We start from the raw sequence: 25,024 nt of genomic DNA, 5'->3' as shown, positions 1-25,024 counted from the left end.
AAAAAAAATTGTGGTTCTATTTGATATCTTTGTTGCTATTCAGTTGCTAAGTTGTGTCCGACTCTTATGCGACCCCACGGACTGCAGCATGCCAGGCTTCCCTGTCCTCCACTATCTCCCAGAGTTTGCTCAGACTCATGTCCATTGAGTCAGTGATGCCATCCAACCATCTCATCCTCTGCCTCCCCCTTCTCCTTCTGCCCTCAATCTTTCCCAGCATCAGGGTCTTTTCCAGTGAGTCAGCTCTTTGCATGAGGTGGCCAAAGTTTTGGAGATTCAGCATCAGTCCTTCCAATGAATTTTCAGGGTTGATTTCTTTTAGGACTGACTGATTTGACTGACTGCAGACTTTCTGTCTACACTTGCAGTCCAAGGGACCCTGAGGAGTTTTCTCTAGCACCACAGTTTAAAAGCATTAATTCTTGTCTCCTTTCTTTATTTTGAAAGGGATGCATTTAAGATCTTACACTGCTTAAGTAGTTAATATGAAAAGCAATATCCAAGTCATTTGCATTTATTTTTGGAAAACAATCCAACTGTTTGGGAGTCCCCTCATATAAGTTTCTCTCTTTCCTTTGGGGGGGGGGTGCATTTCTCTATCAGCCTTGTGTTAACAGCACTCTGGGCTACAGCTGGGCACAGCTAGTCACTAAGTGAGTAACTCACTCCCATGTAAGCAGGTTTGGGCTGTTGTGCTGTTGAATCGCCCCATTATTCTGTTTGATTGACTGGATGATATATATATATATATATATATTCTGTTAAGAAATTGTATCAAAGCAATGACTGAAACACAGGGAGTATTTAGAACAAGTAAATTGACTTAAATGATGCACTTTTCTCTCTAAAAGGTGTCTAAGTGCAGAAAGTCTGCAGTGACATTACTGAGGCACACATGGTGATCAGAGCATCTTTAGTCGTGACTGTTTATTCCCCGATGTACACATTGATCATGTACAGAATCACCTTTAATCTTATTGCCCCTCCCCCACAACCAATATTCTTTTTTTTTTTTTTTTTACTATTTATACATACTGGAACATAATGTACACAGAACTTTTGTTGTCATGTTAAATTCTGTCAGGCATTTTTCTAGGTGATAATATTCCATCTGGTTATTTCATGACTCATCTTTTCTATTGTAGACTTCTTTCCATTTTCAGAAAATTTTTCGTTGTGGTAAAATAAAATAAATAACATATGTGGTAAATAACATAAAGTTTACCATCTTAACCATTGTTAGGAGTACAGTTAAGTGTGTTTAAATACATTCACGTCGGTGTGCAGCCCATCTCTAGAACTCTCTTCATCTTGCAAAACTGAAACTTCATATCCCTTAAACAACTGCAGCTCGTTCTCTCCAACCCCCAGGCCTTAGCAACCACCCTTCTACTTCCTGTCTCTAATTTGACTGCTCTAGGTATCTCGTGTGAAATCATACAGTACTTTTCATAACTGGTTTATTTCGGTTAGCATAGTGTCCTGAAGGTTCATCCATATTGCAGCATGTGTCCGAATTTACTTCTTTTTAAGGTCAAATAGTATTTCATTGTTTATATACACCACGTTTTGTTCATCTGTCAGTGGACACTCAGGTTGCTTCCACCTTTGGTTATCGGTGAATAATGCTGCTAGAATATGGGCATACAAAAATCTATTTGAGTTCCTGGTTTCAGTTCTTTTGCGTGCATACCCGTGTGAAATTGTTGGGTCACGTGGTAATTCTGTTTTGCTTGTGTGTGTGTGGAGCCATGATACTGATTTCTGTGGTGGCCGCATCATTTTACATCGCCACTCAGTGCACAGTGGTTCTCATTTCTCCATGTCCTTCAACACTTGTATCAGTATGTTTTCTTTTATTTTGATAATGTCCATTTTAATGGGTGTGATGTGATATCTCGTCGTGGCTTTCACTGGCATTTCCCTAATAATTAGTGGTGTTGAGCAACTTTTCATGTGCTTATTAGTCACTTGTATATCATTTTGGAGAAATATCGATTCATGTCCTTGACTCACTTTTTAATCAGGTTGTTCGCTGTTTTTGTTGCGTTGTAGAAGTTCTTTATTTAGTCTGGACGTTAACCCTTTGTCGGGTGTGATTTGCAAATATTTTCTGCCATTCCATAGGTTACCTTTTCACTTTGTTGATTGTGTCTCTTGGCACAGAAATCATTGCCAAATCCAGCGTCATGAAGCTTTTTCTTTATATAGACAGTTACTTTTTCCACCCAGGTTTTTCTTATTCTGGATAATGCTGCAGTGAATGACTTCATGGACTTAGCTTTTTTTCTTCTGTTGGCATTATTTTCCTTTACTTGTAGAAAGACAAGTGAAACGCTGAATCAGTTTCGTCTCCTTAAAGCCTGTGTTTGAAAATACTGGTCAGAGCAGAGGCTATCACTGGTCCTGTTAGCAAACATTGTGTCTCTGAAGGATGGTTTGAGGCTTCTAGAGAAGCACTTAATGATGCCTCGATGGGTGATTGTTTGACCCTTATGATCCTCTGGGACTGTGATTTTGAAAACAGCATGGGTCACAGAAAAGGCACAGGCCTTTTAAGAGCAGTTGGGGTAGGGGGTTGAATTTAGGTGACTGTTTCTTCAGTCTTCAGGTTTGAGGGTGACTGCCATGGGCTGATGAAGTTCAGATGGACCCAGATTTCCTTGGTAATACACAAAGTCCAGCCCCCCCACTCATTTGAAGGGGAGAAAAGCAATTTTGGAGGATTCTAAGAACATAACATTATATGAAGACAGGACATTTTCAGAAAAATCAGTCTTAACTCCAGCCATTTGCCACCATGTTTAGGGGAGAAAATTACATTTGAAAAAGCATATTCGGTTAGTTATAGGTATTTAATGGAAGGATATCCCTTTGAGAATCAAATATGTATATTACCTCCCACTGTATTTTTTTTCTAATAGAAATTTTATTTTATTTTATTTTTAAACTTTACCTCCCACTGTATTTTAAGAAACAGTCTTCATCAATCCAATTTTTAATATGTTGGAGAAATTTTGTTGTTTTTAAATTTCCATGGCAATGTTCATAAATTTAGAAACAGAATATCCACTGCATCTTTGTGTTTTTAACAGTTTTCCCACCTTTGGGAGAGACTTCAGACAGAAAATTTTAAGTCATTTTATTACTGATGGTTCATATTCAAAAAGCAAACTATGACAGTGATTATTAGAATCCTTCTCATCAAAGAATTCCAAAAGACATCACCTTTGGGGAGTGTTTTTATGCTTTTTTAAGTTTTTATCTTGAAAAATAGCCTATAGCTTCCAAAGTATATAAAATAGTTTAATCAATTCCCATGTTCCAATCAGGCAGCATTAATCAAGTCATGGGAAATCATGTTTTATGTATACTTCTGCTGACTTTTAATTCTCCTACCTCAAATTATTTTTGAAACAAATCTTAGCCATCATTTCATCTGTAAATGCTTTTATATACATCTCTTAAAAAGTCCTTAAAATGTAGGAGTAATACCATTTTCATACCTAAAAAATTAATACTGATTCACTAATAGCATCAAATACATATCAGTGATCATTTATCTGATTTATTTTTCTGAATTTTCTCTTTTTCGTAAGGAAAAACTTTCCATATAGTAAAGAATATGTAAATATCACAGTGTTAACTACTTACATCCAGATAACATGTTTCTAACACCGCAGCATCCTTCCTCGGGCTCTTTCTCAGTCAGTACCCCCTCAGAGGTACCGCTGTTGTGCAGTCTGTCATCATTAGAGGTCAGAATAGTCATTTTGAACTTCATGTAAGTGGAATCATTCAGTATACACTCCTGTATATCTGACTTCGTTCACTCTGCATCTGTCAGATTAATTCATGTTTTTACCTTCAGCAGTAGTTTGTTTTCACAACTGTGAACTATTTCGTCCACTGCTGCAATTATTTGATCCATTCTGCTGTTGATGGGCATTTGAATTGTTTCCAGTTTGAGGCTGCTAAGAATAATAGTATTAAAAAACCATACATGTCTTTTGGGAGCATAATAATGCAATTCTGTTGTACATGTATACTTAGGAGTGAACTTACTGAGTCATAGATAGGCCTGTGACTAGTAGATCAGAAATGTGGATGGGAGTGGGGGGAGGAAGTGTGGATGGGGTTTAGTAGAGTAGGCATATCGCTTTAGTAAATACTGGTAGGCAGTGTTTTAGAGTCCAGAGACTCCACATCCTCATTAACACATGGTATTATTACCAGTCCTTACATGGTACTGTGGCCAGTCTGATGAGCATATACTGGTATCTCATTTTGGTTTTCGGAGAGGGCAATGGCAGCCCACTCTAGTACTCTTGCCTGGAAAATCCCATGGATGGAGGAGCCTGGTAGGCTGCAGTCCATGGGGTCACTAAGAGTCAGACACCACTGAGCGACTTCATTTTCACTTTTCACTTTCATGCATTGGAAAAGGAAATGGCAACCCACTCCAGTACTCTTGCCTGGAGTATCCCAGGGACGAGGGAGCCTGGTGGGGTGCAGTCCATGGGGTCGCACAGAATCGGACACAACTGAAGCGACACAGCAGCAGCATTTTGGTTTTAATTTGTGTTTCTCTGATAATGAGTGCTTTTCAGCACTTTTCAATATACGTATTAACTTTTGGATATCCTCTCTTGTGAAGTGTCTGTCCAAGACTTCTGCCCCCCCCCCTTTTTTTTTAACTGGGTTGCCAGTCATTTTTTTTTAAACTAGTTCATGGATGCTCTTTATGTGGTCTCAAGATGAGCTGTTTGTTGAATATGTGTATTTGCCTTTTTCACCCTCCTGTGAGTGACCAGAAATTCTCAATTTTATTCAGTTCTGTTATTGGGTAATGTAAATCTACAGCTTGGTTGGTCTTTCAGATTTGATTTGGCCATTCTAAGTATTTTGCTTTTCCATGTATATTTTTAGTTTAGTTATGGAGCACTTTTTATCTCCATGTAGATTCTAGAATCAACTTTTCAACACACCCTCCCCTGGGTGGAGATTGTATTGGAGCCGCAGTTCAGTTTAAGAGAAAGCATTGCTGCTCCTGCTGCTGCTGCTGCTAAGTCGCTTCAGTCGTGTCTGACTCTGTGGGACCCCATAGACGGCAGCCCATCAAGCTCCCCTGTCCCTGGGATTCTCCAGGCAAGAACACTGGAGTGGGTTGCCATTTCCTTCTCCAATGCATGAAAGGGAAAAGTGAAAGTGAAGTCGCTCAGTCGTGTCTGACTCTGTGCTACCCCATAGACAGCAGCCTACCAGGCTCCTCCATCCATGGGATTTTCCAGGCAACAGTACTGGAGTGGGTTGCCATTGCCTTCTCTGGAGAAGGTACTATCTCTTCAATTATGAGTCTTCCAATCCGTAAGAATTGGATGTCTCTTTATTTACATTAGTGTTTCACAACTAGGGTTGATTTGGTCCTGATATTACATTTGGCAATCTAGAGACATTTTGGTTGTCACAGCCTTTGGGGGCGGTGTGTGTAGAGGGAGGCAGTGGCTTGTACTCCTGTCATCTTGTAGGTAGAGGACAGAGATGCTGCTCAGCATTCTACAATGCATAGTACAGTACCTCCCCAACAAAATTATCTGGTCCCAAATGTTAAGAGTGCCACTGTTGCAAAATGTTGACTTAGATTTTTCATTTTCTTTATTGTTGTGAGTTTTTGGCATAGCAGTGTTGTGCATCTTGGGTAGAGTTATCCTTAACTATTAATATTCTGGTGCTATTGTGATTGATAATTTTTTAGGTTTCGTTTTGTAATTGTTGCTAGTGTATGTGTGGATATAGATGAAAAAGATGTGGGTTCTATCCCTGGGTCAGGAAGATCCCTTGGAGTGGAAAATGGCAACCCATTCCAGTATTCTTGCCTGGAAAATTCCATGGACAGAAGAGCCTGGTGGGCTGTGGTCCTGGGGTTGCAAGGAGTTGGACACAACTAAGCACGCACACGAATTTGTGTTTGTGGTTTTATATGTCTCTTACGTCCCAGTTGTTTTATATATATTTCACAAGCTCCCTTGCAGTTTTCTCCTCCTTACACTTTTTTATTGTTGTTGTAGAAACTAGCATCTTTCCTTCTTTGCCACCAGCATTGGTGTTGAAGTGATGATCCTTGGACTCTTTGAGAACATTTCCAAGTCTCCAAATTGAATCAGTTTTATGTAGAAACACATGTAGGGGCCAAGATTGATTTAGAGGAGCTCAATTAATACATGATCACCTGGATCATGTTGAGTTAAAGAAAATCAGGTGAATGGAACAAGGGACTCTTGTTAGATGAAGTGCATACAGCACCAGGCTAAGGGCAGCAGAAAGATTCCTGCTTCTCCATCAGTTCATTATCAAGTGGCTAATGCACCTCGGTGCCCTGGGGTTTATGGAGACAGTACCTCAAGGAGGGAAAAATGTTTCTCTTGGGCTGATTTGTCACTTAAATGAGAAGAGGGTATGTGAAGTACTAAGGGCTTGGCCAGGGCACCATGAATCATTAATAGCCTTGGCTCCCAGAAACCTAATTTTAGTCCAGAACAAGAAGCAAATGTAGCAATAGCAACACTAGGCACTTGATTAGCTTCTTTCGTTTCTCTCATGGACAGTGGCTGATGTGTAAGTAGGGAGCGGGCAAGGATGGGGGAAGCCGGGCTGCTCAGCTCTTGATTGAAGTGTGTCTGTTTCTGAAAGGTGGAGCTCTTGCGTTCCATCACTGATTCATCTTTGTTGGTTGCCCACTGTGTGTAAGGCAACACGATGAGGGGGACAAGGCAGAAAATAGCATTCTGAGAGGACCCTGATTACACAATCCAGATTATAATACTGCGAGATGGGAGTCTGTCATGACAGGTTAGGGGAGAGCCGTGGAGTGGAAAACTGACCTCTGACCTGGCTGGTGCAGAGTTGGGAGGATGGAGCCTGCCCTGCGTGCTCGGGAGGTGTGTTAGAGCTGGTTCTTGGCTGTGAGCGCTGGTGTGGGATTCTTCACCCATCACTCAGGTCAGGTCAGGTCAGTGGCTCAGTCGTGTCCGACTCTTCAACCCTATGAATCGCAGCACGCCAGGCCTCCCTGTCCATTACTAACTCCCAGAGTTCACTCAGACTCACGTTCATCGAGTCAGTGATGCATTCCAGCTATCTCATCCTCTGTCGTCCCCTTCTCCTCCTGCCCCCAATCCCTCCCAGCATCAGAGTCTTTTCCAATGAGTCAACTCTTCGCATGAGGTGGCCAAAGTACTGGAGTTTCAGCTTTAGCATCATTGCCTCCAAAGAAATCCCAGGGCTGATCTCCTTCAGAATGGACTGGTTGGATCTCCTCGAAGTCCAAGGGACTCCCAAGTGTCTTCTCCAGCACCACAGTTCAAAAGCATCAATTCTTCAGCACTCAGCTTTTTTCACAGTCCAATTCTCACATCCATACATGACCACTGGGAAAACCATAGCCTTGACTAGATGGACCTTTGTTGGCAAAGTAATGTCTCTGCTTTTGAATATGCTGTCTAGGTTGGTCATAACTTTTCTTCCAAGGAGTAAGCGTCTTTTAATTTCACAGCTGCAGTCACCATCTGCAGTGATTTTGGAGCCAAAAAAAAATAAAGTGTGACACTGTTTCCACTGTTTCCCCATCTATTTCCCATGAAGTGATGGGACCAGATGCCATGATCTTCGTTTTCCGAATGTTGAGTTTTAAGCCAACTTTTTCACTTTCTTCTTTCACCTTCATCAAGAGGGTTTTGAGTTCCTCTTCACTTTCTGCCATAAGGGTGGTGTCATCTGCATATCTGAGGTTATTGAGATTTCTCCCGGCAATCTTGATTCCAGCTTGTGCTTCTTCCAGCCCAGCATTTCTCATGATGTACTCAGCATATAAGTTAAATAAGCCTTGACGTACTCCTTTTCCTATTTGGAACCAGTCTGTTGTTCCATGTCCAGTTCTAACTGATGCTAAGTCACTTCAGTCATGTCCGACTCTGTGCGACCCCATAGACAGCAGCCCAACAGGCTCCACCGTCCCTGGGATTCTCCAGGCAAGAACACTGGAGTGGGTTGCCATTTCCTTCTCCAATGCGTGAAAGTGAAGTCTCTCAGTCATGTCCGACCCTCAGCGACCCCATGGACTGCAGCCTTCCAGGCTCCTCCATCCATGGGATTTTCCAAGCAAGAGTACTGGAGTGGGTTGCCATTTTATCCATCTAAATGGGCACACTTTTCCTCCCATACACACAGAAGTCACTCAGTCATGTCCGACTCTTTGTGACCCCATGGATTGTAGCCCACCAGGCTCCTCAGTCCATGGGATTTTCCAGGCATGAATACTGGAGTGGGTTGCCGTTTCCTTCCTACCCCCAAACACACACATGGTTACATAGGACATAGACTAAATTTCCTACAGGGGATTGTCTAAGTACATTTTTTGTGCCTTTGTTTATAGTAAGTATATATTATTTACATAATAACAAAAGCCAGGACCATTATTTTTAAGAAGGCTGTTACAATTTGCTTTCCTTTTTAGTGCCGTTTACAGAGCTTTGGATTTCTGTACTAGTTTGATCTGGCTGTATATGTATAAAATTGGGATAATGACTATATCTTACAGCAGGGTGGTGACTGGCTCCATGAGGCATTCTGAAAGTTCTTTGCATGGTATAAGTGAGTTTGGCTTGTTATAAAACCTTTTGATCTACTCTGAAAATAATATTTTATGTGTGCTAACTTTTGAGCATATTTTGCATTTTAAAAGCAAATATTAATGTCAAATGATATCACTTGTATGTGGAATCTAAAAAAGCAATACAAATGAGCTTATTTACAAAACAGAAATAGACTCACAGACATAGGAAAGAAATTTATGGTTACCAAAGAGGAAAATGAACAGGGTGGGGGGGGTGGTGGATAAATTACAAATTTGGGATTAACATACATACTGCTATATATAAAATAGATAAACAACAAGGATCTACTATATAGCACAGGGAACTATATTCAGTGCCTTGTGATAACTTACAGTGGAAAAGAATCTGAAAATATATGTGGAACTGAACCACTTTGCTCTGTACCTGAAACATTGTAAATCGACTGTACTTCAGTTTTTAAAATATATGGAAATTAAAAAAATAATAATGTTAATAATCTTCCTTTGGCCACGTTTTTCCAGATATCAGATTGATTTACTAAAGCAACATCTATTATAATATGACCTTGTTCTCCTTGCTTTGAAGAGTCAGGTGAGGGGGAGGTTCTGTCCTGATAGATCTGTGAACTTCCGTGCCTTTTTAACTTTACTCTTGGGGTAATTAAATCGACTTGAAGACCTTAACAACTTACATTAAATAATTATTAGGAGTCTGCAGTGATCCTGGTATATCAAATGTTTTTAAAATTTTTACAAGAAAGTAATTTTAATTTTACTTTGTTTTCTTAACAGAAATCATAGCCCGTTAATGAGTTTTGGAGCCAGCTTTGTCAGTTTTTTGGTAAGTTGATGTGGGAAGAGGTTGTGGTGGGAAGGAAGCAAACACATAATGTCTGTCTTTTAATGGTTACTGGCTATATAGATACACTCTTGTGGAAAATCTTTTGCAGTTTAAAACTGGAATATAACTTTTGTCTATACACCAACACGTATGAGATCAGTTCAGTTCAGTCGCTTAGTTGTGTCCAACTCTTTGTGACCCCATGAATCGCAGCACTCCAGGCCTCCCTGTCCATCACCAACTCGAAGAGTTCACTCAAACTCACGCCCATCGAGTTGGTGATGCCATCCAGCCATCTCATCCTCTGTCGTCCCCTTCTCCTGCCCCCAATCCCTCCCAGCATCAGAGTCTTTTCCAATCAGTCAACCTTCATATGAGGTGGCCAAAGTACTGGAGTTTCAGCTTTAGCATCATTCCCTCCAAAGAACACCCAGGACTGATCTCGTTTAGAATAGACTGGTTGGATTTCCTTGCAGTCCAAGGCACTCTCAAGAGTCTTCTCCAACACCACAGTTCAAAAGCATCAATTCTTCGGCGCTCAGCCTTCTTCACAGTCCAACTCTCACATCCATACATGACTACTGGAAAAACCATAGCCTTGACTAGATGGACCTTTGTTGGCAAAGTAACGTCTCTGCTTTTGAATATGCTATCTAGGTTGGTCATAACTTTTCTTCCAAGGAGTAAGCATCTTTTAGTTTCATGGCTGCAATCACCATCTGCAGTGATTTTGGAGCCGAAAAAAATAAAGTCTGCCACTGTTTCCACTGTTTCTATATCTATTTCCCATGAAGTGATGGGACCAGATGCCATGATCTTAGTTTTCTGAATGTTGAGCTTTAAGCAAAATTTTTCACTCTCTCTTTCACTTTCATCAAGAGGCTTTTTAGTTCCTCTTCACTTTCTGCCAAAAGGGTGGTGTCATCTGCATATCTGAGGTTACTGATATTTCTCCCGCCAATCTTGATTCCAGCTTGTGCTTCTTCCAGCCCAGCATTTTGCATGATGTACTCTGCATATAAGTTAAATAAGCAGGGTGACAATATACAGTCTTGACGTACTCCTTTCCCGATTTGGAACCAGTTATGTCCAGTTCCATGTCCAGTTCTATCCTTCCTTAATTTAAAAAATTAAATGCTTATATTTTCTAGAGATTTTCTAGAGTATTATATTTTTTCCAAGCAAAATCGTTTTTAAAATAAAAATGTAATTGAAAGATCGGAGGGCTTCCCTGGTGGCTCAGCTGGTAAAGAGTCCACCTGCAATGCAGGAGACCTGGGTTCAGTCCCTGAGTTGGGAAGATCCCCTGGAGAAGGGAACGGCTACCCACTCCAGTATTCTAGCCTGAAAAATCCCACGGATGGAGGAGCCTGTCAGGCTACAGTTCATGGGGTCACAAAGAGTCGTACAGGACTGAGACACTTTCCAAAAATTAAAAATGCATTAGAGTTGAAAAGAAAATAGTCAGACTTTGGATAATAAAAGTTTGAAAGTAAACTTTTATTAGGTTTATCAAAGGTTTATTATTATTTATCAAAAGTTTAAAACTATTGAATAAATGTGGACTGAAGACAAGTTAATTTAGCAGACTTAAAGTTTCTCAGTTTCTACTGTGGTTTTGAATGTTGTTAGTATTTAGGAATTGAGGTAATAGGTTGCAGTTAGGTTTTAAAGTAAATTGGGCAATGCAGAAAATTGACTGCTTTTATTTTTCAGAAATACTTATACAAACTACTTTCAAACATAATTTTAAGAAAAGTATCCTGTATATAGGAGAAGGCAATGGCACCGCACTCCAGTACTTTTGCCTGGAAAATCCCATGGACGGAGGAGCCTGGTAGGCTGCAGTCCATGGGATCGCTAGAGTCAGACACGACTGAGCGACTTCACTTTCACTTTTCACTTTCATGCACTGGAGAAGGAAATGGCAACCCACTCCAGTGTTCTTGCCTGGAGAATCCCAGGGATGGCAGAGCCTGGTGGGTTGCCATCTCTGGGGTCGCACAGAATCAGACACGACTGAAGCGACTTAGCAGCAGCAGCAGCAGCATCCTGTATATAACTGCAAAAAAAAAAAAAAAAAAAAATCTTGAGTAGAGACTGAGAGAGGTAAAATGGAGAAGGCATTTAGATTCCAGACAGAAAAAGCTCACCAAAGGGGCGTGTTGTCTGCAGCCTTGCAGCACCAGTGACAGGCACCAGACCAGCTTCTGGTGACATGAGTTTTCATTCGGGCTTCTTTATTCTTATTATCAGCTAATACAATAAATCTTTTTAACAATTCTTAAGGCCTACTGTTTGCAACATAGTTTCAGATCTTAAGGAAAGTGGTACTGGGTAGGGGTCATAAATGGTACCCACCCATGTAGCAAGGAAGGATGCTAGGGAGACATGACAGAAGGCTTGCTGGGTGGGAGGAGGTGGGTGGGGGAGGGAGCCTGTAGCAGGGAGGGAGGCTTGGGCAAAGGTGGCTAGTGTCTGGCTGGAATGGAAAAGTAGTCTAGAGTCATACAGAGAAGGCCTAGGATACCAGAGTGGGCAGGTTGCATGGGATGGAGGTGGAGAACTAGTCACAGTGAGTTCAAGTCCTTCCAAGAACCCGGTGTCCTGTCTCTGCCCCTGTAGCCCATTCATCTCAGAAATCTCAATTCTTCTGGGGGAAAGTAGCAGGTTTTCAGCAAAGAAGTGATCATTTCTATCCCAATGTGGCCTGAAAAAGTCTACCAGGATTGGGTGCTCGGAAACAAGCTGTCTGTGGGAATTTTTCACTGGGAACAATAAGAAATGAGTTCTTTATAAATGAATCCATTGGAATTGCTGTCCCTGAAAAGACCGATAGTTTTCAAAGAGTACCTGCTGGCTGATGTTTCATTAGCGTTTTGTGCTGTGCTTGATGGACCCAGGGATCCCATGCATGGGTAGAAAGTCTCTATTCTAGAAGCTGAATTATTAAGTGGGCCAATCAGAAATTGTATACAGTAATGTTTTTGTTACTGTGTTTAATAACAAAAACTTGTAGAACAGTAATTGCAAGGATGTGTTAAGCATGTATTTTTTCATGCCGGTGTAATGGAGATATGTTCTTGTTTCATATTGAGATTATATTTTTTTCAATGAATAGTGTATGTGGTAGCATTCTGATTCTTTTACTAGGAGTAAGTCATTTAGATGGCTTTCCCCCCTCCCTCCTAGTTTGGAGTTGTATTGTGATAAATTGGCCTAAATTTTCAGACACTTACGATTCATTCATTCTTTCCTTATTTCTTTCTTTGGAAGAATGCCATGATGACATTTGAGGAAGAAAAAATGCAGTTGGCGTGTGATGACTTAAAAACTACAGAAAAGCTGTGTGAAAGTGAAGAGGCTGGAGTAATTGAAACAATCAAGAATAAAATTAAGAAGAATGTAAGTACTATGTCTTTAGGTTATGAACTATGTGCCTCTTACTTAGAACATTCTTCATTTACTTGGTTTTTGGTGGTTAGAATATGACTGAAGCACTGAATGAGTCTTACAGCTTTTGATTATGTAAAGCATATTCCTTTTTTTTTTTAATGTGGACCATTTAAAAAGTCTTTATTGAATCTGCCACAACACTGCCTCGGCTTTATGCTTTGGTTTCTTGGCCCCAAGGCATGTGGGATCCTAGCTCTCCAACCAGGGATCGAACCCACAGCCCCTGCGTTGGAAGGTGAAGCCCCAACCACCGGACCACCAGGGAAGTTCCTAAAGCATGTTTCTTAAGTCAGTAGAATCCCCCTTAGCCATTAGAACTTTTCAGTGCATGTCCTCTTGGTATTTTAACATTATCTTCTTCCACAGTCGGCTGTGTGGCAAGGACGATTGTCATGAGGCTTTCATATATGTATTTCATATTTTGCACTTTGGCATAATTCAGGAATTTAGCTATTACCTCCTTTTCCCCAGGCCTTCCCGGTCTTGGGTAATAAAATAGTCACAATGACATCATAATCCACTCTTCTGATTTTTTTTTTTTTCCTTTCAATTTTCAGTGCAAAAGCACTAGACTTTAGAGAGGTGTCCTCCTACCCCTGATGTTTCTGGAGCACCCAGGGGTCTCACACATGCCACATGGTTAGCTGACAAACCAGTCTGTTAGTTTCAGACAGCAAAAGCCGCTTGTCTTTTCTGCTCCTTTATGTTGCTCCAGGTGGCTTCACCTCTGCTCTGGCTTATGGGGTCTCCCATGAGGAAGCCGCAGATGGGCCCAGAGTACCATCCCCTGAGTCTGCAGAAGGGCCAGAGTTCTCGATTCCTGTCTCTCCAAACCCTGTATCAGTCAGTGACCAAGTCTCCTTGCCTGTCTCTTGAATACGTCCTGAGTTCATCTCCTTCCCTTGCCAGTTTCCTAGGCCGGCCACTGTCTCCACTTGCCTAAGACAACCCTCACTGGCGTTTCTGCCTCCAGTCTCGCTGTTCTCTGATTTGTTCTCCAAAGTGCAGTCACTGAGATGCAAATTACATGTTGCTGATTTCACTGTCCCCGCCCCCTCCCTGCGACCACTGCCATCACACTAAAACCCAGACTTCGTAACGTGACTGACTTGGCATTGACTTTTCCTCTCCATAGAATATGTGTATCCCTCTTGACCTGGTTCCTGTCTGTTCTTTAGTTCTTCCTCCATGTCATTTTCTCCAAAGACTCATATATTTAGTCCCCAGGTCCTGTTAGTGTGTCTCCTACAGGGTCCCATAGTTCCCTGTACTTCATCCTTCAGCGCATTTACTCCATTATATGGTCATCAGCGTGCCTTCATTAGACTGTAAACTTATTTACGTGTCTGTCCTCAGCATCTAGTACCATGCCCAGCACATAGTTAATAATCAACATTAATAATGGGTCCTTGCAATTTAAAAAGCATTATCACATGCAGAGTATCTCATTAGCCTTTCCAACAGCCCTGCAGAGTAGATGTTATTATAAGCAAAGAAAACAGAGGCATCAATAGATTGACGTTTTCTTGAGCAAACAAAGTAACAGGTGCTAGAAGTAGGACCGGGAATAACAGGGACCATGGGTGAATTCTGCTAATCTAGAAAAAAAAGAAGCCAGCTACTTTGTCACATATACTCTGCATACTTTTGTCATGTTTGCAAAAAGCCTCTCATTTCTGATATCATCATGAAAGCATGTGAAAACTATTTAACCTGTTCTGTTCAGGTTTACCTTATGTTAAGAAGGCACTGTTCTATTTCAGAGTGAATTTTCTTCATTTAGCATTCATAAAACCAAAATCTTACTACAAAATAGGGCTTTAGGTAGTCACCTTTAGAGGGTATTGACTAAAATTTCAAGTTCAGTTTGTGATTCATTCAAAGCTAATTGTTAATTGAGGGTGTTTCTCCTCAACTAACGTCATAATCAGGTTCCAACCCTCACATCTCAGATGAATGCACCAAAGGAATGAACTCTAATATGGGTCCTTCCTGAAGGCAGATGACTGTAAGGTGGCTTTTCACATTGTTTACCTGGGGTGGTGTTTTATACCTTTAGTAATTTTTTTTTTTTTGGATAAATAACTTTGTTGCTTTTCTTCCTGTTGTTCAGTTGCTAAGTCATGCACAACTCTTTGTGAGCCCGTGGACTGTAGCACGCCAGGCTCCTCCGTCTTCCGCTATCTCTGGGAGTTTACTCAAATTCGAGTCATTTGAGTTGGTGATGTTATCTAACCATCTCATCCTCTGCTGCACCTTTTTCTTGTTGCCTTCAACCTTTCCCAGCATTAGAGTCTTTTCCAGTCAGTTGGCTCTCTGCATTAGGTAGCTAAAGTATTGGAACCTCGGCTTCAGCCTCAGTCCTTCCAACGAACACCCAGGACTGATCTCCTTTAGGACGGACTGGTCGAATCTCCTTGCAGTCCAAGGGACTGTCAAGAGTCTTCTCCAACACCGAAGTTCAAAAGCATCAATTCTTAGGCACTAAGCCTTCGTTATGGTCCAGCTTTCACATCTGTATATGACTCCTGGAAAAACCATAGCTTTGGCTAGAGGGACCTTTTGTCAGCAAAGTGATGTCTCTGCTTGTTAATAAACTGTCTAGGTTTTTAACTTATACAACTTATATAATGTAATAAATTTTTAACTTACATTGTTTTGAAAAAGGTAAAACTCTAAAGTTTTGTGTGGGCTTTCATATTTCCAATGAAGTGTTTCTATTATTGAGAATATTTGTCTTTGAGTTACAAGGCTCTTTGAGTTACAGCATTGTGTTCATAACAAAATAAAGCTAGACTTAATGGAGGAAGCTAGAAGTCCCAGGCTCAGGGTGTAGTGTAAATTTGGTCTTGGATTTTAGTGACTACTGTTCTATACTTCCTATGTGAAGTTATTCTGCCCAGTAAAATAATAGTTTTTTGGAAAGAGTGTTGTTGTTCTCAGGTGTGATTTATCCGTGTGTACTTTCTTCCCACCAAACAGGTTGATGTCCGAAAATCTACCCCCTCTATGGTTGATCGGCTTCAGAGGCAGATAATCATAGCTGACTGTCAAGTTTACCTGGCTGTGCTCTCGTTTGTAAAGCAAGAGTTGTCAGGTATGCTAAAGCATTGTTTTTAACAGTTTTTGATATTTAGTGGACACAATTGGTAATACCCCACACTTTTTTTTTTTTTTTTTAGAACACCTTGTATTTCAGTCTTTGAAAACATGTGGCACCTGTTTGGGGCATGATTTTGATTTATTGAGAAATTGATACCATGAGTGCTTAATGTGTATTTAGTGGAATAGTTTTAGTTCCAAAATCTTTTTCATCCTCTTGTCTGCAGATAGTCTGTCATACTTAGAGATATTACCTGTGCCTTAGATAGAGTAATAAATTGATAGGTTTTTTTGGTGTGTGGGTGGGAATCAAGCTGCGATAATTGCCATTTAAAGTGAAATATAACCAGTTTGTTTCTCAGAAAATTGTTATTGAAAGCCTGAGTGTGTGCTAAAGATTTCCTAACATACCTGAATGACTAACATTGTAACAGCCCTTACTGAGGAGTATAAACTGATTCTTGTTTAGTTTGCCCAAGACAAATTTTGTACAAGGATTTTGTAGCTTTGATACCTTGAGTGGTGTAGATTGGAGTGGAGACTCTCAAGAGTTCACTGGAAGATTAACTTTGATACTACTTCTTCCTCTTATGTGGTTTTATATCTGTGCTGCTGATGGCAGATATCTGCCCCTTTGGTAGCTAGGGTCTACTTGAAAAAAATGAGTGTTCAATAAGGAAATCAACTATAAATCACAATGAGAAAAGCATTTTCTTCCAACTGAAGTGAAGAAGGGTTTGTTGCTGCTAAGTCATGACATGCACTTTTCTTGATCTGGACTACTGACAGCCAATTTCCTTTTCTTTCTTCTCTGTCTCCATCTCATGCTTGAAGATGATTTGTTTCTCTTTGGCTCAAGTAAAAAGTAGGATTTAACTTTTATTGTGACCTCCTAAATGTGGACTTTCTAGACCTTTGTGGGCTTAAAAAAATATTCAGAACCTAAAAGTTGACAGCTCTTTTATTCAGTAGGAATTTTTAGGCCTTCAAGCCGAGGAGACAGTGTCTCAAGTAATTCTGAGAAAACTGCTCCAAGGAGTTGAAGGAGGAGCCAGGTTATACAGAAGTTTTGCAACAAAGAGCAGGTAGTCTGAACATCAAAAAATGATTGTTGATTAAAGGAAACCAGATAACCCAACTTAAGGGATTTAACGCTTTTCTATATATGAGAAGATGCAAGGGTCTAGGCTCACTGAAATCATTCTGTTGATGTGCACCTCGGCTGTCTGGGGCCAGTATCCTGTTTTCACCTCCTGAGCTTCCTCAGGGCTCACTGTAGTGAGTGGCTGCCGTCTGATGACTGCTAGAGGGCAGGTATTCTTTTCTTCCTGAGTTTCCTCAGGACTCACCAGCTTACCATTTGTGGTAGGGAGGCTGGGGAGGGGGACAGGCTCTTCCATGCCACCCGAGGAAGGAATCTGCACTGTTACTTGGAGATGATGCTGCAGAACAGCCAAGTGTCTGAAGTACAAGTGTAATAGGGTTTAGCCAAGAGCACTCCAGTGGTGTCATAGAGACTGCCAGTGGTAGTTCAGGAATGCGGTAGAGGATTTGACACTACACGTGGGATAAGTTGGATTCAGATGATGCTTGCATTTATTCGTTCAGCTGATAATAGATGCTAATTGGAAAAGACCCTGATACTGGGAAAGAATGAAGGCAAAAGGAGAAGGGGTCAGCAGAGGATGAGATGTTTACATAGCATCACTGATTCAATGGACATGAGTTTGAGTAAAGTCCAAGAGATAGTGAAGGACAGGGAAGCTTGGGGTGCTGCAGTCAATGGGGTCGCAGAGACAGACACGACTGAGCAACTGAAAAACAGCAAAGATGCTACACCCTCACTACTGCGTGATTGACTCTATTTAATGAACAAAATAATACATGGTTCTTGCCATCCAGCTAGTAAAGTGAAAGTGTTAGTCACTCAGTCGTGTCTGACTCTGTGCGACCCCATGGACAATAGTCACTAGGCTCCTCTGTCCATGGAATTCTCCAGGCAAGAATATTGGAGTGGGTAGCCATTCCCTTCTCTAGGGATCTTCCTGACCCAGGGATTGAACCAGGGTCTCCTGCATTGCAGGCAAATTCTGTACCATCTGAGCTACCCAGGGAGCCCCAAAACAGGCCTCAAATAAGGAATTTAAGCCATGTGAAGAAAAACAAGTTGTCATGGTAGATAATAGTTTGTATTGTTTTTTTTTCAAGTCATTCTTCAATATCTTTATTATTAGTGTAGGAAAACTATTTCGAATGCTTATTTTTTTCATGTTTTTCTCCCCTTATCTTTATAGCATATATAAAAGGTGGGTGGATCCTTAGGAAAGCCTGGAAGATTTACAATAAATGCTATCTGGACATCAACGCCCTTCAGGAGCTGTATCAGAAGAAGCTAAGAGAGGAACGTTTGACTTCTGACGCTGCAAATGATAACCACATTGTGGCTGAAGGGGTGTCTGAGGAGTCTCTGAACAGACTGAAAGGTGCTGTGAGCTTTGGATACGGCCTTTTTCACCTTTGCATATCCATGGTGCCCCCAAACCTGCTCAAAATCATCAACCTGCTGGGTTTTCCTGGAGACCGCCTGCAGGGGCTTTCTTCACTGATGTATGCAAGCGAAAGTAAGGACATGAAGGCCCCTTTAGCTACGTGAGTAGCTATATTGCAATGCTTTGGTAGATAATGTAGTTGAAAGTACGTAAGCGACAATCAAAACCTTTATAGGAAACTGCAGGTAAAATCAATGCTTGGTTGGTTGACCATTGCCATGCCTTTTATGTTTCAATGGATGCCAAGGACCGTGTTTTGGTGATGTTTAGGAGTTAACGTTGGGAAACAGGGAGAAGGAAATGGCAGCCCACTCCACTATTCTTGCCTGGAGAATTCCATGGACAGAGGAGCCTGGCGGGCTACAGTCCATGGGGTCGCAAAGAGTCAGACACGAGTGAGTGACTAACTTTCTTTTGAAGAACAGAGCACTGTTCTTAAGTCTCATGAGTCCTGTATTTGATTTTTATTTACTCATTTTTTAATTTTTGTGGAAAGTCCCTCTTCTTCACCATTTTCTTTAAAAAAAAATTTTTTTTTTTGATGAGTCTTGTATTTTAAACAGGCAAAATAATCATGATTTATAAGCATTTAAAAGCAGTAACCCTGACCAGTCACTGAGATTCATAATCCTGATTTTGGACTTCAGAGGATATAAATTTCATAAGGCTGTTCTGTGATTCTGAAATCTCTCTTCTTATATCCTCATGTTGGATAATTTTTCTTGATGACTCTAGTTGGTCCGTTGGTCTCTTACTGTGGCCTGGACAGCCTGTGCTGTTCAACTAAATTGAGTTATATTATATTGTTCAGACTTAAATGATAATTACTTAAACAGAAAAATGTGAAGAAGCTGATATAACCATCCAGAGCAAGGATTTATCCATTTCATCATCAATTAAAAATGGTGCGATTTTTTTTTTCCCCCCCAAATCTGGTAAATGTCACTGACTCTATGGACATGAGTTTGAGTAAGCTTCGGGAGTTGGTGATGGACAGGGAATCCTGGTGTGCTGCAGTCCATGGGGTCACAGAGAGTTGGACATGACTGCGTGACTGAACTGAACTAAAATATGTACTACTATTTGCAATTTGAGTAATTTTATGAAATACTGTTTGTGCTTTGATATTGCACCACTTATCATAATTTTTCCAAAAGATGTTGATATCACAGAGAACCTTAGTGAGCTGGGTTTCTGCTTATGTCAGTATTGAGGAATTTGGATGTTAACTCCTAATTGTTTGGTAGTGACTATAGAAAGGTCATTAATTTTTCATTGTAAAAATATTCATGCCTTCCCAAACTCATTATATTATACTAACAGTGGTCCTTCGTTAATTTGACTTAGCAGGTTTATAACTTGTGATAATGTCTTTTTTTAATAACATTTTCTGAGAAAGGAATGAATTGAATTAAAAATAATGTAAATTAGTCTGATCTCCAGAAAAGGATCAAATTTATGCACATTGGAAGCATATATTTACATAAAAATATTTGTTGTGTTGGTTACACGGTTTTTGTCTTTTAAAGCCGATCCCAGTGACTCTATTTTGTTTACCTAGTTTAACATGGCCTTTTTCTTGAAAGGGACGAGTTTGAAGTGAGAGAATTTTAAGTAACTTATTTGTGTGGTTTTCAAAAGCTAGAGAAAGGGCCTTTCTTCTGTTCCTGTCACTTATTTTTACTTAATTTTGTGTAATTTTGCTTATGGTCCCTGTATTTAAATTCAGGGCGTGAGGCTTACTTACAGTCTAACTTTTGTGAACACAAGAGAGAACAAATGCTTTCCTTTTGTAAAAAGTAACGTGGAAAGTAATTATAAGGGGACAGTAAATTCATGATGACCAGTCACCATTTCTAATTTATGCATTGATGAGTACGGAGTAGGATTCAGAGATTTACGTTAATGATGCCTTCAGCAATCCATCTAGAAGCCTCAGAAGAACTGCATTCTTCTGGCACCTTTTTCTCTCCCCTGGTGGGAGTATGCTGATTTATACATTGTGCTCAAAAGTGGTGGTTTTCCAAATATGAATCAAAATAACACGGGGAAAGATACAGATTTTTACTCACTCAGGGACTGCCTAGCGAGTTTTCTGGAAGGAGTGTGTATGGGAGGAGCACAGGCTGATTATTTTCAAGATTGGAAACACTGTCAGCAAAGTCCGCCTCTCTCACGGGTTCTGTCCCTCCTCTTCAGATTAGCGCTGCTCTGGTATCATACCGTGGTCCGCCCATTTTTTGCCTTGGATGGAAGTGATAACAAAGCCGGCCTGGATGAAGCGAAGGAAATTCTCCTCAAAAAAGAAGCTGCTTATCCAAACTCTTCCCTCTTTATGTTTTTCAAGGGACGCATACAACGACTAGAGGTACTGTGCCTTCTCCAGCTTTTTTTAAAAATAAAGCCTCTGTTGCTTGAATCTGTAATTCTCATTTGGAAGGGGCTAGCTCATAAGGAGCCCGAATGTCACAGGGCTGACATTCTGTGCCTTGCATTCGTCATTGCTGTGGGAGCCTCTTCAAGGAACCCGGAGTGTTTATTCAGTTACCTTCTGTTCACAGCTATGGGTGAAGCAGGGTCGGGGTCCCTCAGAGGTGAGACAAGATGCTGTGCCCTGAGTTGAAGACACGGGAGCCCTTGCGAATGTCTTAGTTAAAATACGAGGTTGGCTAAAACATTTGTTCGGGTTTTCCCAGAAGATGTAATGTGAAAAACCCGAACAAGCTTTTTGACCAACCCAATATGATTTTTTTCCTTCTCTGGAGTTACCGATAATCTATTTCCAAATGTTCGTCCCGGCTGACAGTTGATTCATGCTCATGTTATTGCCTGAAATGTCAAGGACAGCAAAGACTCTGAAACAGTAGTAGCCCGTATTACTTTTTCATGCTCTTCATGTGGCTAGGTCCCATGCCAGGGGCTTTCACACACACCATCCCATTTAATCCTCAGAACAAGCCCACGACGGAGAGAATGATCCCCCGCATTTTACAGGGAAGGTCAACAGGGGTCTGAACAGGCTTCACGTGACCTCGGAGCTCACCCAGCGAGCAAGGCTAGGCTATCTCATTCCAGAAACACAACCTACCCTTGCTTTTGAGGGGTTCTGCTTCTCTCTGCACCTTTTTTTTTTTTTTTTGTGGCTTCCTAGGTGGCTCAGTGATAAAGAATCTGCCTGCTAATGCAGGAGATGTAAGAGACACAGGTTCAGTCTCTGGGTTGGGAAGATCCGCTGGAGAAGGAAATGGCAACCCACTGGAGAACATGGGCAGAGGAGCCTGGCGGGCTACAGTTCATGGGGTTGCAAAGAGTCAGACATAACTGAGTATGTCTGAATACAATTAGTATGTGGACCTAATTGTACAGAATACTCTACAGGAAGAACTATACCATCTCAGTGCCTGCCTACCAATACCTGCACCTCTTTTTTTAATGTCAGCTTGCTTGAGGGCACAGGGATCTGAAGAAAAATGAAAATCTTTTTTAAGAATGAATTTATTTTTAACTGAAGGATAATTGCTGTACAGTGCTGTGTTGGTCTCTGCCATACAACAACGTGAATCAGCCATAGGTATCCACATGTTTCCTCCCTCCTGAACCTCCCTCCCACCTCCCACCACATCCCAGCCCTCTAGGTCATCACAGAGCACCAAGCTGAACTCCTTGTGTCATATACCAGCTTCCCACTAGCTCTCTGTTTTACATACGGTAATGTATGTATTTCAGTGCCAGTCTCTCAAAGTCTCTCTCTGCCGCACTGCATCCATAAGTCTGCTCTCTATGTCCGAGTCTCTATTCCTGCCCTGCAAATAGGTTCATCGGTATCATTTTTCTGGATTCCATATATATGTAATTGATATGATATTTGCTTGTCTGATTTCACTTGGTGTAACATCCACCTCACTAGAACTGACTCACATGAATTCCTTTTTATGACTGAGTACTATTCCATTGTATTTATGTATCACAACTTCTTTATCCATTCATCTGTCAGTGGACACCTAGGTTGCTTCCATGTCCTGGCTATTGTAAATAGTGCTGCAGTGAACATTGGGGTACATGTATCTTCTTTAATTATGGTAAAATGAAAATCTTTATAAGAACTGAATCACGCAAGTGAAAGAAGGTGACTGTTAACACAGTGTTCCACCCACATGTTCCACCCACATGCTCACTAGCAGCTCACTAGTGCATCCGTATGAGGTGTAATAACCTTTACCCTCAGTTAACCAAGTGTCCACAACATAATCCATGCTAGAAGTCAGCCCCCTTCCCCCCAAAAAAATCCCGCACATGATGGGAATATGGTTGCCTAGGAGTGTTTTCATAAGCACAGGGAGTGATTCTTTCACTAATTTCTTGTTGGCAGTGGAGTGTATGTTACTTCCCCAATAATATCTCTCCTCCATGAAGTGTCTTCTTAAATCCAAGGACACCTTACGTTTATATATGGAATCATATTCTAAAGATTATACTAATAATTTACAACTGAAACAACACTGAAAGCTCCCCAGGATAAGACTCATGTAAACCCATGTCCAAGTCATTTTTCTTCTCATTACTTTGACACCATTTTTGTTTCAAGTCAGGCTCATGAGCCTTCAGTGACAATTCTCTTCTTTTGCTTTCTTAAAAATGTACTTTTGATCAGCCTCCTGTGTGATCCAGTCTGCTGTTAGTGAATTGTTCTTTCAAGCTCAGGGTTAGGGCCCTATAAGTGGGGAAGGATGTCCAGGCTATTCAAGTTCCCATACTCCCTTGGGTTTGTGCAGGGGGAAATAAGCCTGTAGAAGGAAATTTTTAATTGATTCAGCCTTCTTACTTCAGTGGCCATTTCTGAAATGAAGAAAGCTGGGTACAGGGTAAATGCTTTCTTGGGTGCATGATGCCTTTCCTTTAAGAAATTGACATGGACCTTCTCAATAACTCTGAACATGACAATACTAGGTTTAGTGTTCAAAGGACACTTGCCCAGTGTGGGTGAGAGCCTGCAGTTGTGTGCACCACGGCAACGAGGCCAGGCGTTAGGCATGTCTAGATCTCTCTTGGTCAGTGGATGCCCTTCCTTCTCTCCCTTGATCAATGAGTGCTCTAAACTGGGTTTTGAAACTGCTAAATAGAAATGCAAAAGTCAGGATTTATGTTTCATTACACTTTCTGTAAGACTCTGATGCTGGGAAGGATTGAAGGCGGGAGGAGAAGGGGACGACAGAGGATGAGATGGTTGGATGGTATCACGGACTCAATGGACATGATTTTGATTTTGAGTAAGCTCCAGGAGTTGGTGATGGACAGGGAGGCCTGGCGTGCTGCAGTCCATGGGGTCACAAAGAGTTGAACACGACTGAGCGACTGAACTGACTCTTCCCATTTTCATTAATTTCTCAGCTGGCGCTCTGGGACAACCCAGAGGGATAGGGTGGGGAGGGAGGTGGGAGGGGGGTTTAGGATGGTGGGACACATGTACACCCCTGGCTGACACATGTTAATGTACGGCAAAACCCACCACAATATTGTAATTAGCCTCCAATTAAAATAAATAAGTTAATTTAAAAAAACAATGCTTATCTTGTAGTTAAAACTAGTAACTTTTTTTATATTAAAAAAACCTTTTATTTTAGAAAACAGTTATTTATATTTATTTGGCTTCCTTAGGTCTTAGTTGTGGCACATAGGAAGCAGGATCTTCGTTGAGTCATGTGGCTTCGTCTTTCATTGCAGCTCATGGGCTCCAGAGCACGTGGGTTCAGTAGTTGTATGCGTCAGCTTAGTTGCTCCGTGGCATGTGGGATTTTAGTTCCCTGACCAGGGATTGAACCCACATCCTGTCTATTGCAAGGTGGGTTCCTAACCACTGGACCACCAAGGAAATCCCTAATAACTTCTTTTCCCCTAAAAAACTCAATTTAGCGTGATTTTCAGTTCAATTCAGTTCAGTTGCTCAGTCGTGTCCTACTCTTTGTGACCCCATGAATCACAGCACGCCAGGCCTCCCTGTCCATCACCAACTCCTGGAGTTCACTCAAACTCATGTCCATCGAGTCAGTGATGCCATCCAACCATCTCATCCTCTGTCGTGCCCTTCTCCTCCTGCCCCCAAACCCTCCTAGCATCAGGGTCTTTTCCAATGAGTCAACTCTTCACATGAGGTGGCCAAAGTATTGGAGTTTCAGCTTTAGCATCAGTTCCTCCAATGAACACCCAGGACTGATCTCCTTTAGGATGGACTGGTTGGATCTCCTTGCAGTCCAAGGGACTCTCAAGAGTCTTCTCCAACATCACAGTTCAAAAGCATCAATTCTTCAGCGCTCAGGTTTCTTCACAGTCCAACTCTCACATCCACATATGACCACTGGAAAAACCATAGCCTTGACTAGATGGACTTTTGTTGGCAAAGTAATATCTCTGCTTTTCAATATGCTATCTAGGTTGGTCACAACTTTC

General features: G+C 41.2%; 1 protein-coding gene across 2 annotated transcripts in view; it reads left to right on the top strand.

Annotated features, from left to right (window-relative positions):
- The window catches only part of TTC39C (tetratricopeptide repeat domain 39C), a 105,316-nt gene that overhangs the window by 35,955 nt on the left and 44,337 nt on the right, over window positions 1-25,024 (top strand). For both annotated transcript variants that reach the window (XR_015153800.1, XM_086372965.1), the window contains exons 2-6: window positions 9,425-9,473; window positions 12,750-12,878; window positions 15,912-16,026; window positions 18,326-18,680; window positions 20,780-20,948. Coding sequence is in view for 1 of the 2 variants with exons in the window: in XM_086372965.1 (XP_086229091.1) it covers window positions 9,425-9,473; window positions 12,750-12,878; window positions 15,912-16,026; window positions 18,326-18,680; window positions 20,780-20,948 (817 nt within the window). In the remaining variant the exon portion in view is untranslated. The remainder of the gene's footprint in view (window positions 1-9,424; window positions 9,474-12,749; window positions 12,879-15,911; window positions 16,027-18,325; window positions 18,681-20,779; window positions 20,949-25,024) is intronic.

The sequence above is a fragment of the Bos grunniens genome, chromosome 24 (assembly GCF_055505025.1).
Source record: "Bos grunniens cultivar Pamir isolate PY7600 chromosome 24, Bosgru_T2T1.0, whole genome shotgun sequence".
Lineage (NCBI taxonomy): Eukaryota > Metazoa > Chordata > Mammalia > Artiodactyla > Bovidae > Bos > Bos grunniens.
The sequence above is the reverse complement of the archived record's forward strand: the minus strand, read 5'-3'. Positions and strand labels throughout refer to the sequence as shown.